Source organism: Candoia aspera, chromosome 3 (genome assembly GCF_035149785.1).
Source record: "Candoia aspera isolate rCanAsp1 chromosome 3, rCanAsp1.hap2, whole genome shotgun sequence".
NCBI classification, from domain to species: domain Eukaryota; kingdom Metazoa; phylum Chordata; class Lepidosauria; order Squamata; family Boidae; genus Candoia; species Candoia aspera.
In genome coordinates, this window is record NC_086155.1 from 183,228,908 (window position 1) to 183,243,855 (window position 14,948).

At 40.8% G+C, this 14,948-nt stretch overlaps 1 protein-coding gene across 1 annotated transcript; it reads left to right on the forward strand.

Moving 5' to 3' along the window:
- The first annotated feature begins 2,200 nt into the window (after window positions 1–2,200).
- On the forward strand, window positions 2,201–13,576 carry LOC134494348 (2,4-dienoyl-CoA reductase [(3E)-enoyl-CoA-producing], mitochondrial-like). The gene is made up of 10 exons (XM_063299466.1): window positions 2,201–2,308; window positions 5,348–5,547; window positions 6,368–6,425; window positions 6,549–6,635; window positions 7,900–8,047; window positions 11,149–11,248; window positions 11,471–11,543; window positions 12,442–12,588; window positions 12,940–13,002; window positions 13,434–13,576. The coding sequence occupies exons 1-10, from the start codon at window positions 2,237–2,239 to the stop codon at window positions 13,491–13,493; spliced, it is 1,008 nt and encodes a 335-aa protein (XP_063155536.1). The 5' UTR covers window positions 2,201–2,236; the 3' UTR covers window positions 13,494–13,576.
- Window positions 13,577–14,948: the final 1,372 nt, after the last annotated feature.

A 14,948-nucleotide genomic window follows, 5' to 3' on the forward strand; every position in this document is an offset into this window, starting at 1 on the left:
TGCATGTCGTAACACAGACCTTGATCCTGGCTCGATAACTCACTGGCAGTCAGTGGGCCGTCTTCAACAAAGGTGAAACATGCGCACAGCCAAACCTCCATTCATCTACTAGCCAGGCTGCAGCTTCCTGGCCAAGCACAAATACAGCCCTTCAGGATAGATAGATAAGATCAACGTGAGGTTACCAGCAGGTGAACAAATGCAACTAGGTTGTACCTGCCCAGGAAAAGGCACAGTTGGCGTACCAACTAAAGCTGGCAGTGGGTACCCCTAGCTCTGGAGGCCGCTTAGGTCTCCAGTGACATAGATTACTTTAGGAGGCCACCGAAACAACAGCCCTCTTCTTTCTGAGGAAACTAGACAAAACTCCATAAATAAAATTTATCCTGAAAATTATTTTCAATCTTTCTCCCTCTACTAGCTTTTAAAAGACAAACACCCAACATGCAGCCTTATTCTAGTTTAATAAGCTGATATGTGAATTAACCTCTGGCATACACAACCATTTTGTTCCTCTTTTTGTATAGGTGGGGAAAGAAGCAATATCAAACAACAATATCCCCAAACCAGTGGGGCTACATTTCATCTCCCCCAAACGCTCTGTTTCTGACCTCATAGTGCAATCACTATTACACTGCACTGCCAAATAAGTAATTACACTGAATTCACTGGGAATCATAACCCAATTTCTAGCAACTTTAAACTGAACTTTCTTCTCACGGCTAACCACCTGAACATTGCAAGAACATCTGCACTGTGCTCTTCACTTCTGAGGGGCCATTAGCTCCAGGTCATCTATATTGTCTAAACTTCTTGCATTTTACTTCCCAAAGGTAGGTACAGACACACACACACACACACTCCTCTCTCACATACCCGTAGCCTGTGATCAAGGGGATGTAATCCACAAAAGTGTTCTCCGAAACGTATTTGATTTGCTGGACTTTACGTGCATGTGAATCTGAACTTCAAGGGACTACGCAGTTTCTTCATCCGGCCAACTTGCTAGATTCATCCAGGTAGAGCGTCTCAAAGCCTCATTAACTTCAACTCCCAGAATTCCCCAGCCAGCAGCATCAAGTTGATGAGGTTGAGAAACACCGGTCTAGGATGAACCAAACAACGCGCAAAACAGCAGGGTCAACAGGCACCAAACCGGAGGAAGTCCACGTATGAAAACGCGTCCTCTCCCTCCTCTAGAGTAGGGCGATCTGACAGGCAAGCCTGGCCGCCACTACAAGGTGCCAAGAGCACTCACCACGCTTTCTCTCTTCCTGCCGTCCGGCGATGGTCCGGAGTGTTGCAGCCCAGACTTATTCGCCCTACCCTTCTCCGCCCACCCGCTTCAGTCGTCTTGCTTACCTCCTCCGGCCTCATCGGCCGGGCACAGTTTCCACATCCTAACCCTAGAGAAGAATCGAGGGTGCCGCTTCCCCCAGCCAGGAAGCGGGTCTCCGCGCACTTCTCCCTCGCCCTCAACCCAGCAGGCAGAAGAGAACACTGCGCCTGCGCGCTGCCGGGGCCGCCCATCTCGAGGTTGGACGAAGCCGGCAAGAGGGGACAGCGCCACTTACTGGCAGCGAGGGGGAAGGTTTCGCCCTGCGTCTGGAACGTCGCTTGGCGTAGGCTAAAAAAGAGGGTTTTTCGGAAAAACGTCCTGGAAGAAAGGCAAACCGGTAAAAGAACCTACAAGGATGTTGCTCCGAAGGAATCAGGAGTCGGACTAGACTTGAGGGAGATGGTAGTTTATTATTCTTTGTTAGTTTATTCTGTTTTTTGTATTGTTTTTAAATATTGTAACAATGATAAACCGCTCAGAGTCTCCGGGAGTCGGGCGGCATATACATTTAATTAATAATAATAATAACTATTGGTAGTGGTTAGCTGAAAAGTTTATTAAATGAATGAAGCAATTCTGCTCATGGGCAGCTGGAAACAAAAACCGACCCTTATCTCAGTGCTGAGAATGAGGAACTGCGCGTGAAGTTTTCAGAACTGGGCGCGACGATTGGCGGGGTCTTTGCCCAACGTGATAATAATCGCTCAAAGGAACTTAATCCTGTTAGAACGAATCGAGTTTGCCTTCCGGGAGGGGCGTGGCTTGTTCTGCTCCGCAGGAGGTGGGCAAACGGGGGTGCGGCTCCCTTCTAAGCCGCGCCCACTGCCACGCCCCCGCCCCCCCGCCCCGCTGTCCCGACTGAGGAGGCCTTTCCGGAGCGCCGCTGGAGAGAGGAAGATGGCTGCGAGGGTGTTGAGTCGGTGCGGCTCGCAGACCTTCGCCCCGCGGTGGTTTCTGGCGACTCTGCGGGTAAGAAGCTCCAAGCCTCTCGTCCCCCTTCGGGCACCGCTTCAGTTCCCTGGGGGAGGCTGTGATTTCACAGCTGTCGTTGCTTATGCGTCCCGAAATAGAGAGACCCCGGCAGCGCAGTACTGTGGCAGCAGTGAATTGTACACCGTTTCTGGCCGGACGTGGAATAATGAAAGTTACGTTTCTGCGCCCCCCGCCCCCAAAATAAAATCCATACATATCCAGAAAGCATTCAGTTGGTAACCTCAGTCTGCTACACAAATAATAGGAGTCCCGCCTCACTTCGCTGGAAGGGTAGATTGCCCCCAGATGCTGGGGTTTTGTTGTGCACAGAATTAAGTTTGCTTCATCGAGTTACCCGCTGTCCGGGATCGTTAGAGGGCGGTACTGAACCATCCTCGTATAAGGCCAACACCTAAACTTAATAAAGCTAAATTTTATGAAAGATTTTTCTACGTAATATTTCTTGTTAATACTCCTACAGCTAACTCTTAGAGTATGGTGGGCTTTTCAAAGGATTGAGCTTTGGTTGGGCACTAGGGGGTTCAAAAATCTTTGCTGGTGTTGCTCAGATTAGCTCTGGCTGGGAATCGTTCCTCAGGTAAAACCTTTGTAATTTTTAGCAAATTCTTTAGCTTGCTGATAATCATTGTCTTTATTGATCATTAACTAAGGAGTTATCTCCTTAGCAGCCTAGAATCTTCTCTTTTTTCCAGTTGACCCCATTTCTCATATAGTCCTTTTGTATACAGCTTTATGATCTATTTTGTCTATTCTTCTATTCATGCTCTATCTAAAATGCTTATGTTGCATTTCAGTTGTAATCAATAATCAATAACTACAGATATTACAAAAATTCAAATAAACCAAATAGCAAGGCATTTGTTCTGTTAATGAATCCACTTAACAGAACAAGAAAAAAATTCCTCCTAAGCAGAAGTTTTACTGGGAATGTTGCCCATAAAGGCAGCTCAAATTGTGGGTAATGCTGTTTCCCAACCAAAAGAAGCAGCTTGCTAATAACTTGAAACTCCTCTGTAAACTGTCTGTGATTTTTTAAAGTGTAGATGATTTGCCTAATTTTTAGATGGACTACTGTAGCCTAATGGTAAGGATATGTATATTCTAATTCGCCTACCACCATCCCCTTATAACATCAGCGATGGTTTTATCCCACCTTTACCCATATTTCTCAATTTAATGGTTTCAGGAAAAGGAGCACAGTTGGGCCAACATGTCCACTGCCTTCAAATTGCAGCTTGTTCAAACTGATCCAATTTTTTTATATGGGATACCCATCACAACATTCTTTAAACACTGTAGATTTGCTATCTGTTCCTTATTTACTTCCAAATTGACACGTAAGCAGAATAGAATTTAATTCAATGCTTATTTTTAATCACAGGCTGTTTCTTTAATAGGGACCATTCTTTAATAGCCAGTAAAATCTTCTCCCATCCATTCTCAGTCAAAACTAAGGGTGGTTTTAGTTCAGATGGTGAGGCAATTTTACCTGTTGTCCAGGCTGAGTAATCATTTTTTTCTGCCGATAATGATTATGTTGTGTATTAGGGACCTGAAAGCCCAGTTACCAGCAACAGAAGAATGAGTTCATATGTGGATGTTTAAAATGGAATCCACAAGTGGGGCATTACAGCATGAGTGTTTGTAGCATAGGATCAAAGCAGCTGTAATAAAAAGTACTGCAAGAAAAAAAAAACCCAAAATGGCTGCCAGAGTAATTTTAGGATTGTATTTGTTCCTGTGCCTTTCAGGAGCCAATCTTTTCTTAGGAAAACATTGAATAAGAATCCATGCATTCGAAATGCACTAAACCATTTTATTTCACTGTATTCCATGGGGCTTTTTTCTGAGTAAATATGTGTAAGGTTGTGCTGAAGGGAATGAATTTGAGGTGCACTTTTCATCCATTCCCAAGTGGAGAATAGAAGAAGAGTCACCAATATGCTTCTTCTTGAATTTGGCTCATTCTCCAAAATCTAGTGTATCCTAACTTTAAAGCATAAATGAGAGCAGACCCATTGAGATTATTTGGATTTGAATTGATGGTCTGTTCTAAGTGTGACAAAAGCTGGAACTAACAGAATAAAAAAAAAGATAACACTTATTTCAAAATTAGGAGGAAAATAGTCAATGACGATTGAAGGCTGGCACTGACTGGATTATTTGGTAGAAATATAAATTATTAACTGTATTAAGGACATATTTATTGAAACGGTTTATATACTTTTCCAACATGAAGAAAAAGCTAGCTTAAGTCAAAGGGCTGTTCTCAGCTTCCTCCAAAAACGTCAGGGCAGGGCAAATGCCTTTCTTCATTTTATCTCTACAGCATGTAATTCTTACTTGGATGCCAACCTTAAAGTCCTGAAGCAGTCTTCCTGTGTCATCTGAAAGGGAACTATAAGGCCATCCCATTCTACAAGTAATGCCTCTTGTTAAAATAGGAACAGGTTCTTAAAATGAAAGCCTACATTATGATTCTGTTGTAACAGTGCAGAGCATCTTGCAGAAATGTGTGGAATATGTGTGGGATATGTAAATAAGGATCACCAATTCAGGAAAGGAGCCTTCTGGAGAGCACCCCTGTCCCACTGCAGACCATGTTGAACTTCTGCTGGAGCATGATGTTTCAGGGGCACTTCACAGTTGTCAGAATAACATCCTCCAAACAGAAAACAATGAAAGGACATCATTTTGGTGCACATTATAGATGTCGGGTGCATTAGATCAATTATGAACTGAAATCTTACTTTGTCAAATATTATTTGTTTGGTTATGGCTTAGTATGTTGTGTGAACCCAGTTCTATTTTATAAAGCATTTTATACTGTTCCATAAACCAACAGAGACTTATTGACTAAACATAGTTAAATGAACCATGCCTTAATATAATGAGTGGGCTCTCATAAAACACTGATACACATTATCACTTACCATTTTTGACTGTAGCAGCTGCCTTGGTGTGATGCCTACTGTTGAAAAGTATCTCTATGTTAAAATGATCCTTCTTTTTCAGCATTTCAGCCATGGAACAAACATACTACATCAGCCTGGTGGTCCTCAAGGCACCTTCTTCTCACCACTTCAGAAAGTGATGTTGTCACCAGATGCTTTTCATGGGAAAGTGGCCTTTATCACAGGAGGTGGTACGGGCATTGGAAAAGGGATGACAAGTGCTCTCTCTAATCTGGGAGCAGAATGTGTTATAGCAAGCCGGTAAAAACAAATAAAACTTACCACAGCTCCACGTTCTCATTACTTCCCACTCATTCTGGTTGGATGATAAAAACAAAGTCTTCCTTGCTGGATAGGCCCCTGTTTGCATTCTGATGTTGTGTGCTGGATAAGACGCCTCAGTGACAGACTTTTGCTACCGGTGCAGAGAAGTTCCTAAGGGCATGTCTGCCTCTCCATTTTCTGGAGAAATCCATAAATTCTCAAAGCACCTGAGGTAGCCTCCTAAAGACCTAAAATTGTGCTCTGGGTCCCTTTGGTATATCAGTATGCTATGAATTAGCACATAGTAACCATTATATAGGGACGCGGTGGCGCTGCGGGTTAAACCGCTGAGCTGCTGAGCTTGCCAATCGGAAGGTTGGCGGTTTGAATCCACATGACGGGGTGAGCTCCCGTTGCTAGTCCCAGCTCCTGCCAACCTAGCAGTTGGAAAACATGCAAATGTGAGTAGATTAATAGGTACCGCTTCGGTGGGCAGGTAACGGCATTCTGTTTAGTCATGCCGGCCACATGACCACGGAAGTGTCTACGGACAAACGCCGGCTCTTCGGCTTTGAAACGGAGATGAGCACCACCCCCTAGAGTCGGACACGACTGGACTTAATGTCAAGGGAAACCTTTACCTTTACCTTTAACCATTATATAAGGAACAGTATGAAGAATCCATAAGTGCATTTTATAAATCATATAACGATATATGTAATATCTTTTTGTAGTTTGTCAACAAAAGAATAATATTTTATAAGGAAGGTTGTGTAAGTTATAAAAACTCAGTTGTATAATTTATAACTACTTGCAGGAAACTTGATGTATTGAAACAAACAGCAGAAGAAATATCTTCTAAAACTGGAAATAAGGTATTTAAAATTGTTAATATCTGTGCACAACCTTTGAATCTAGGATGCAAGGCCATATTTTGAATTCCTGTTTAAACTTCTTTTTGCTGCTGGTGGCATGTAATTATTTTATTTTATTGCCAGGTTCACGCGGTTCAGTGTGACGTGAGAGATCCAGCGTCTGTCACCAGTGCAGTCTCTCAATTGATTGAAGTGGCTGGGCATCCTGATGTAAGCAATTGAAAAGCTTGATTTATTATTCCTGGAATTATTTATTTATATTTATTTATATTTCAAATTTAGTCACCGCCCTTCTCACTCAAATATCCTGCATGATATAACAAAGAAGAATGTCACATAAGAAAAACTCATCAAGCAACAGGCAATACAAGTTGCCTTTTATGTAGTTTCAACAGTAATGTTAACTCTCACGTCTACAGTAGTTGATAATACCCATAAAGCCCCATCCAATGAAATGGGACACAGTATGATTTAAGGTCCGCAAACCAGAATCTCGTGAACAATTATTAATATATCAGAAAACGAGTCAAGAAGATTCAGGGAGAAGTTGCTCTTTCTCTCTTGACTGTGTGTACCTCCAGAAGGAAGTTTGACTTGTCCTATGGGCATTCCTTCTCTCACGTATTCCCAGACCGCTTTCCATATTGGTAGAATTTTCTGCAAATTGTTTTGGGTAAAGATCTGGGGTGGTCTGTTACATCAAGGTGTTCATCTTAGAGTGACATGTCAGGATTTGTACTTCAAACCCTTGATGTAGCCATGACAAAAACTGGTTTTGATTGCATTCCATTTCTATTAAATATAATTAAAATTATCTAATATTTCTTTCCTGTTCTCATTTTGACACATTACAACTTACAATTTAGTAGCAATTTTGGACATCTTTTGAGATCCATATCCAACGGTTTGCATAATTTCATAACATGTCATCTTTATTGCCCCTCTGACACGTAATAATATGATATATATGTCAGGGTGTTGTTTTCTTTACAAAAGTACACTCATGTAAGCAGAGATGAACAAACAGGAAAGGCAATTATCTAAGTAAATTGCTGGCTGGAGAAATATCTGTTAAATTTTTATTGAATAAATGATTGCAGTCAACTTTTCATAGTTTTGTTGTTTTTCAGTTATATCACCTTCAACTTTACATAGTGTTTGAATGAATATAAAATACTGATATGTCCACATATGTTAAAAAAAAGCTTTACATTGGGTGTGCCTTCTTTTTCACATGACTATGTTGAAAGAGCCAGATATTGTCTACAAGCTTTTAAAGCCAGAAGTATTACTTGACAGGACAACTTTAAGCTTTCTTTTTTCACTGCTACACTTCTGCTTATGTAGAAATTGGTAACTGATTATTTGTTTCTGTCTTAACTTTTACTGCATCGTTTGAAAATACTAACAAGTTATCTTCAGTAAGCTGAAGATCAAATTTAACACAGATCTAAAGTGTTTTTCTTTATTTCAGGTTATAATAAATAATGCTGCTGGAAATTTTATTTCTCCTTCTGAACGCCTTTCTGCAAATGCATGGAAGGCTATCACTGATATTGTTCTGAATGGTACTGCTTTTGTAACTCTGCAAATTGGGAAAGAATTGATCAAAGCCCAAAAAGGTAAACTCAGATTGATGAACATCACCATTTGTCACTGAATGCAAGTGATGTCTATCTTTATTTCCTTGCAGATGTCTGGAAATTTCAGTTTTCAGTGTAGTTCATTATTGTGAAAATAAGCCTCGTACTTTGTTGGTTAAAACAAACCCTTTGGGGAAGGTGGGGCAGCTTTCTTTACCTGTCCACCTTCTGGAGGAGAGGAAAAGAGCCAACTCACAATTACGTAGATATAAAAGTATGCAGACATGTTTATGGAATGCTAGGCAGTTTTCACATAACCCTTGTAATATTAGCTTTATTGAAAACCTGCCACTTTTTATCATTATCTAACTCCTACAGAACATCTTGACTTTATCTTGCTTGGCACTGTACAAGCCAAGCAAGACCAAGGAAACACTGCATCACTTTTATATGGCTGCTTAAACATTATTTCGCAACTGCGTACCATTTGTAAAGCACATATTTTTAATTTTTTTAACAAAGTTGAGATCATTATTAATTGTGTTAAATATTATTTGCAATTTAGCCGTTATATCTCATACAATTAAATACACAGTTTTCTCTTTAACTTTATATTGCCAGTAACCGAAGTTCAACATGAAGTGTGCATACTTATTGCTTAACTAACGTGTGGTCAAAGGTATGCTCTGTTTCTGTTTTATTAATAGCTGGTCAACAAAACTGCAGCCTTTGGAGTTGTGCTGCAAAGTAAAGAAATAAAAGATATAAAGTAATTCATTTAATTGTCTGATAGATGGTAGCTTATTATCAAACAACAAATACTGCAAATAATAATTATTACAGGCCTCAACTATAACACAGATGATGCTAATCAGTTAAAATTCTTTGCAGCCTTTAAAACCACAGCAATTGCAGTGTTTAAAACCACAGGACTTGCCAGAGAGACCCAAGAAAACGTAAGGCAGACAGTCATACCACAGACCAGAAGAACACAGAATCAGAACCAACGCAAAGCAGAGGACAGAGCGGCCCTCAAAAACCTGAAGAAGGATCAAACCATCATCATCCTCCCAGCAAACAAAGGCTGAACCACTGTTATCATGGACAGATCACAATACTTACAAAAAAGCCAAAGAATTACTGGAAGACAAAGAAACCTACATCCCAATAAACACTAATCTAATACAGAAATAGACAAGCTGATCAAGAGAAACCTTAACAACCTAACTGAGAAAAGTCACATCGCAAAAGAAGAACAGTGGTGGATGGAAAGCAGTGGATGCCCAAAAATACACAGGCCCAACATACTTCATCATCCAATTGTATCGTTACCAGGGACCCCAACATACAACATGTCCAAGCTTTTTGGTAAGTTCTTTGGCTATCTCACTGAGGGGAGCAAATATTCTATCAACTCCCCATTTCAGTGCTTCCAGAAAATCAAAGATCTAATAATAGAAGAAGAGATGATGGTTTCATTCAACCCTTTACATTCACAGACACAGAACTAGGGAAAGAATCCATGGCAGCAGTACTACACAATGCACCCGACCTAACCAAATACACTAAGGTTGAAATACCCAGTATCATGGACCTCATCAACCTCTGCCTCACCACCTACTTTCAGTTTGATGGACAAACAAACCAATGAATCAGAGGAACACCCATGGGATCACCACTCTCAGGACTCAGCAGAGACTGTAATGCAGCGTCTAGAAACTGTAGCGCTCCCACACATATGACCAAAAGTATGGATCCAGTATGTAGATGACACCTTTGTCATAATAAAAAAGGAACATCTTGAGAAAACACATGAAACAATCAACAACATCTTAAAAGGAATAAAATTCACAAGAGAAGAAGAAAACAACACACTACCCTTCCTGGATATCCTCATCAGCAGGGAAAATGGTGGCAAATTAGAAACATGAGTCTATCAAAAAACCACCCACATGAACCAAGTGCACCACTACCAAAGTAATAGCCAAACCTCCCATAAGAGCAGCTGTGTAAGAACATCATTCAGATAAGCACAAAAGCACTGCAGCAGCCCCGAACACCAGAAAAAGGGAACAGACCACCTATACATCTTCCAACAAAATGGATACCCATATAACTTTATCAGAAAGTGCCTGACCACACAGCCCACTACAGCACAACCAACACAAGCAATGAAAAGGGTAACACTGCCATACTGTACATCAGCATCATCTCAGATACAACCAACACACTGTTACACTCACTCAGCATCACCATAGCACACAAACCAACTAAAGCCCTCCAAAACGTCTTAAGTAAACCAAAGATCCAGTAGCCCAAGAAGAAAAAACAGGAGTCATCTACAACAAGCAGTATAAAGACTGTAACAGCCACTATGTAGGACACACAGGCAGAAGACTAGCAGAGTACATCCGTGAACACCAACTAGCAGTCAGAAGACACAATGAAAACTCCTTAATTTCACAACAGACTCAACCAATGTTTCAAGTGGGAAACTGAGCATCCTAGACCAAGCTAAATCCAAAACCAGTGGGAAATTCCTGGAAGCTTGGCACTCGGACAAATCAGCCATCAACAGACACATAGACACTAACTGCTAACACCCAGATAAGCAGGGATTAACACCAGACAAACAAGCAGAAAACAATACCCTAATCAAGGAACTACCGAGGACAAAACCACACCCCCACCAACACTGGCAGGGCAAGCTGCTGTATATAAACAGGGAGCAAACCCCACACTCACCAGCACTGATGATGTTGCCTAGTTGGGTAATGAAATGTCTGCAAGCAAACAGCCAAGCTCAGAGAGTGCCAAGGACTCCACAATAATTACAATTATTAAGTATCTACCATCTCTCTCTCTTGCCAAAACGGTGCTGGAAATGTGGGTATGAATTCCTGGTTTAAACCTGTATTCTTAAACTTTTTTGAAATGGAGGCTTCTAAAGTCCACAAAACGGAAAACGGAAATTACTGTATTGTGTATGTCTGTATGAATGTATACACAGATACATGCATATACATATAGATTTACAAATTCAAATGCTCTCCTTATTTCTACAAGAAACGTAAGAAACAGTCAGTTGTCAGATCAAAGTTGTGACTTACAGCCAACATTTGTTTTCCTGAATTTTTCAGGGGCAGCATTTCTGGCCATTACAACAGTCTACGCAGAAAGCGGGTCTGGCTTCGTAGTACCGAGTGCTTCTGCCAAAGCAGGTGTAGAAGCACTGTACAAGTGAGTACTATTTAAGAGTGCTTTACTTCTTGATGCCTTTGATTCTCTCCCTTGAGAAATATGTTGAGCTGTTTCCCTGCTTCTCCTTTAAACCTTAAAAGTCTTTTAAGATATGTTTATATAAAAAGTCACCCACTTCTTGCAGATCCATAGTCTTTGCTCATAAAGTACAGTAGTCTTATGTTTTGCTGCTGTATTTAATTAAATTCTGCTGATTTCTAGGTCTCTTGCAGCTGAATGGGATAGATATGGCATGAGATTCAACGTGATTCAGCCAGGTCTAATAAAGACAAAGGTACATTTTCGGACATTAAGAAATTAATTGAGATCCTTGCAGTGACCAGAAGTATTGCCCCACACAGGGTTGGGTATGGATGGCTGTTACATTGGGCCCTGGAGACTTGGAATACTGTGTCCAATTCTGGGTAACAGAAAGGACAGTGACAGACTGGAGTGGTCAGAAGAGGGCTACCAAGATGGTGAGAAGTCTAGAAACCAAGCCTTAGGGAGAACAATTAAAGGAGCTAGCCTAAAAAAGACATGATTAAGGGGCAGTATGATAGCTGTCTTCAGATACCTGAAGGGTTGTCACACAGAAGAGATTGTTAAATCTACAGGGCCAGAACCCATGGGTGGAAACCAGCCTCTCCTTCCTTGGTGTGACAGAAAGCTGCTGATCCAACCCAGAGTGCTGGTTTTACCTTTAAAGGTCTAAGTGGCTTGACACCCAGGTCCCTCCAGGGGCTGATTTCTCACCCAGATTTGGATTGGCTTGTGCCGCCTCTAAGGGGGGGTATGTTGAGTGTTCCCTCCTCACATGAAGAAAATGGAAAGCCTTCTCAGTGGCTGCCCTACATTTTGGAACACCATGCTCCCTGAAATGAAGAATGATTTAATCCACTTATTATATTGCCGAGGATACTTTTACCGATGGGCAGCTGCAATTACAGGAAAGTGCAAATTACTGCATTTCATCTTCCCTGCTAATTGTGAGAGACCTTCTAGAAATGGGAACCCTTTGGGAAGGGTGGAGCAGTGCTTCCTTGAGATCACTTTTTCCTGTTATGTTACTGTTCTTGTTTTGCAAGCCATGAACTTCCTTGCTAGGTTAACTTAGTTGTAAATATAATACATTCACCCAAGGGCTGTAATGGAATTTTAAAAGCAACCATTTTTCCCCCGTTTTTCCTCAGGGAGCATTCAGCCGCTTGGACCCCACTGGTGCATTTGAGAAAGAACTTATCCAGAGAATTCCTTGTGGGCGCCTGGGAACAGTGGAAGAGATTGCCAATCTTGCCGCCTACCTCTGTAGTGATTATGCAAGTTGGGTTACTGGAACAGTAAGTTGATCCTGGGTGCATGAAGCTCACCGCTGCTCCGTTAGGAAAGTGTAATTACCCACAAGTGCCACCTGATTCCTTTAAGGCATTTAATGCCAGCATTTTTGTGGGGCTCTGTGGGCTTGATGAGAATGCTTTATCAATCACTCTTTAACTTTTTAAAAGCTACCTACGGCCTAGTGGAAAGAATGCTTTGTGGGCAAATTTAGTACAGTTCAGGGTGTCACTGAAGTCGAGTACTTGAACGGTATTTCTTCTTTACAAAAGTTCTTTAGAAGTGATACCTAACTAAACTAGTTCAGCTGATAATTTGAGTTTCTTAATGAAAAAAACTCTGCATTAATGTTGCAGGTCATTAGAATGGATGGTGGTGAATATGTGTCTATGGCTGGAGAATTCAATGAATTACGTAAGGTAATAATTTACAAGGAACACCTTGTAAGAGAATGTTGCAAGGTGGAAAACGCCTGTCGGTTGTGGTAATTGGTCAGCCCTGCCCTCCATTCTGTTATGCTTCCCATCATATTTCTCTTTCTCTTCACAATATCAGCATTTCATGCCTGGTAAAAACATCCGGTCCTTATTAGGCTATACCCACCTTCACCCACCTACTTTTAAGAGGTATTTTTCCTCTTAAAATGTTAATATTATATACTTTGATTTGAGTACTAAGCTTAAATCCCATTAATTGCACTGGGGGAAATATAAGGCTATGTTTGGCTCTACTGCTGATCAGTGCAATTTAAGAACATTATCCCTGGCTGGGCCGTACCCATTATATCTACACATTACTTAATGATAGTGAAAAATCAGCATCTCAACTAATGTTTTCTTTTCTATCCTAGGTCACCAACGAACAGTGGGATGTGATGGAACAAATTATAAGAAAAACAAAAGGCTCATAATTTATGTTTTTATGTGATTTTTTTTACACAGATTATTTCTAAAATGTTCTGTAACCTATAAATAAAATGCACAAATACTGATACTTACGTGTATGTGCGTGTGTATCCAGTTTAAGTCAACAAAGCACAGTATTGCATTCTCTGTAACTAACATTGTAACGGACATATACAAATTATTAAATGTTAATGTATTCATGAGTTTAGTTTGATATATTATTTTTTACGGCCAGCAGCCTAACTTTAGAATGTGGATTTCTCTCTTGTTTGAATTCTAGTTCTAGAATCGTAAGACGCTTGAATGCGAGTTGCCTTTGTATCAGGCAGTTTGGTATGACAGTACTACCATGTAATATCAGGCTTGTGAGACAGTACACTGCCTTTTCAGTTGATGTTCATACCAGATGAAAATCAGACATGTTCATAATCCTTCGGAAGGAATTGCATTTGAATTACAATGATAACATGATATCATTATTGTAGCTATAGCATTGGTAAGAAGATATTGAAAAACATCTACTGTGAAGGAAGCGAAAGACGTGTTTGCTTAAGTTAGAGGAAACATCACGCTGCAGTCTGCTTAAAGGAGATATTGTACCATTTATTAAAGAAGTTGAAGAGGAAGGAGAGAGTAAGTCTGAGAACTCCTACATTTAGTATAGAAATGGGCACTCCCAATCTTACCTTGATTTTATGTTGACAATATTGAAGGAGCAGTGTCCACTAGAGGGGACCATAACACAATATTCTGGTTATAAGTGCCTGAAAATACTTGACAGTTTGTATCACATTCTCCTTGATCAAAAAACACCATGCAGACCTCACTCTGATGCAATGGATTAAATTCACATGCCATCTTGAGTTGGTGCTGCCATGATTTTATGATGCTGACGATTATTGGAAAACGTCTTTGGATTGAAATTTGTGAATTTTGGCAGAAACATGAATGATCTGTTGGAAGTTACAGGAACAGATGGGAATGATAGTTCTCTTGCCTCTAATTTGGTACTCAGGGCATTGGGGGTAGACTGGATTGGGCATTGAAATCTGTGCGTGCTGGTGTCTGCTTTAATGGGCAACTGCTGAATTCTAACTTTGTCACAGACCAAGAACAGAATGTGGTTAGGCAGGAGGGAGCAGACTCCATTCTCAATAATTGTCATTGCCTTAGTAGAAAACTAAACTAAACCAAATAGTATGTAAGAGACACCTGATAACTTAAATACAGTACAGTATCATACTGTTGTTCTGTCTAGCTTGGCACTGTCTAAATAGGGGAGAAACATTTGGCCTTCCTTTGTTTTCAGATGCCGGTTTCCATCACTTCCAATAATCATGGCCCGTAATAGAGTTCAAAAATGTTTGAAGGCCACAGATTTATCACCTCATTTTAAGCTGATAGGCAACAGCTCTCCAGGGTTTCATCAGGAATCTTTCTCAGCCCTACCTGCTGAGGCC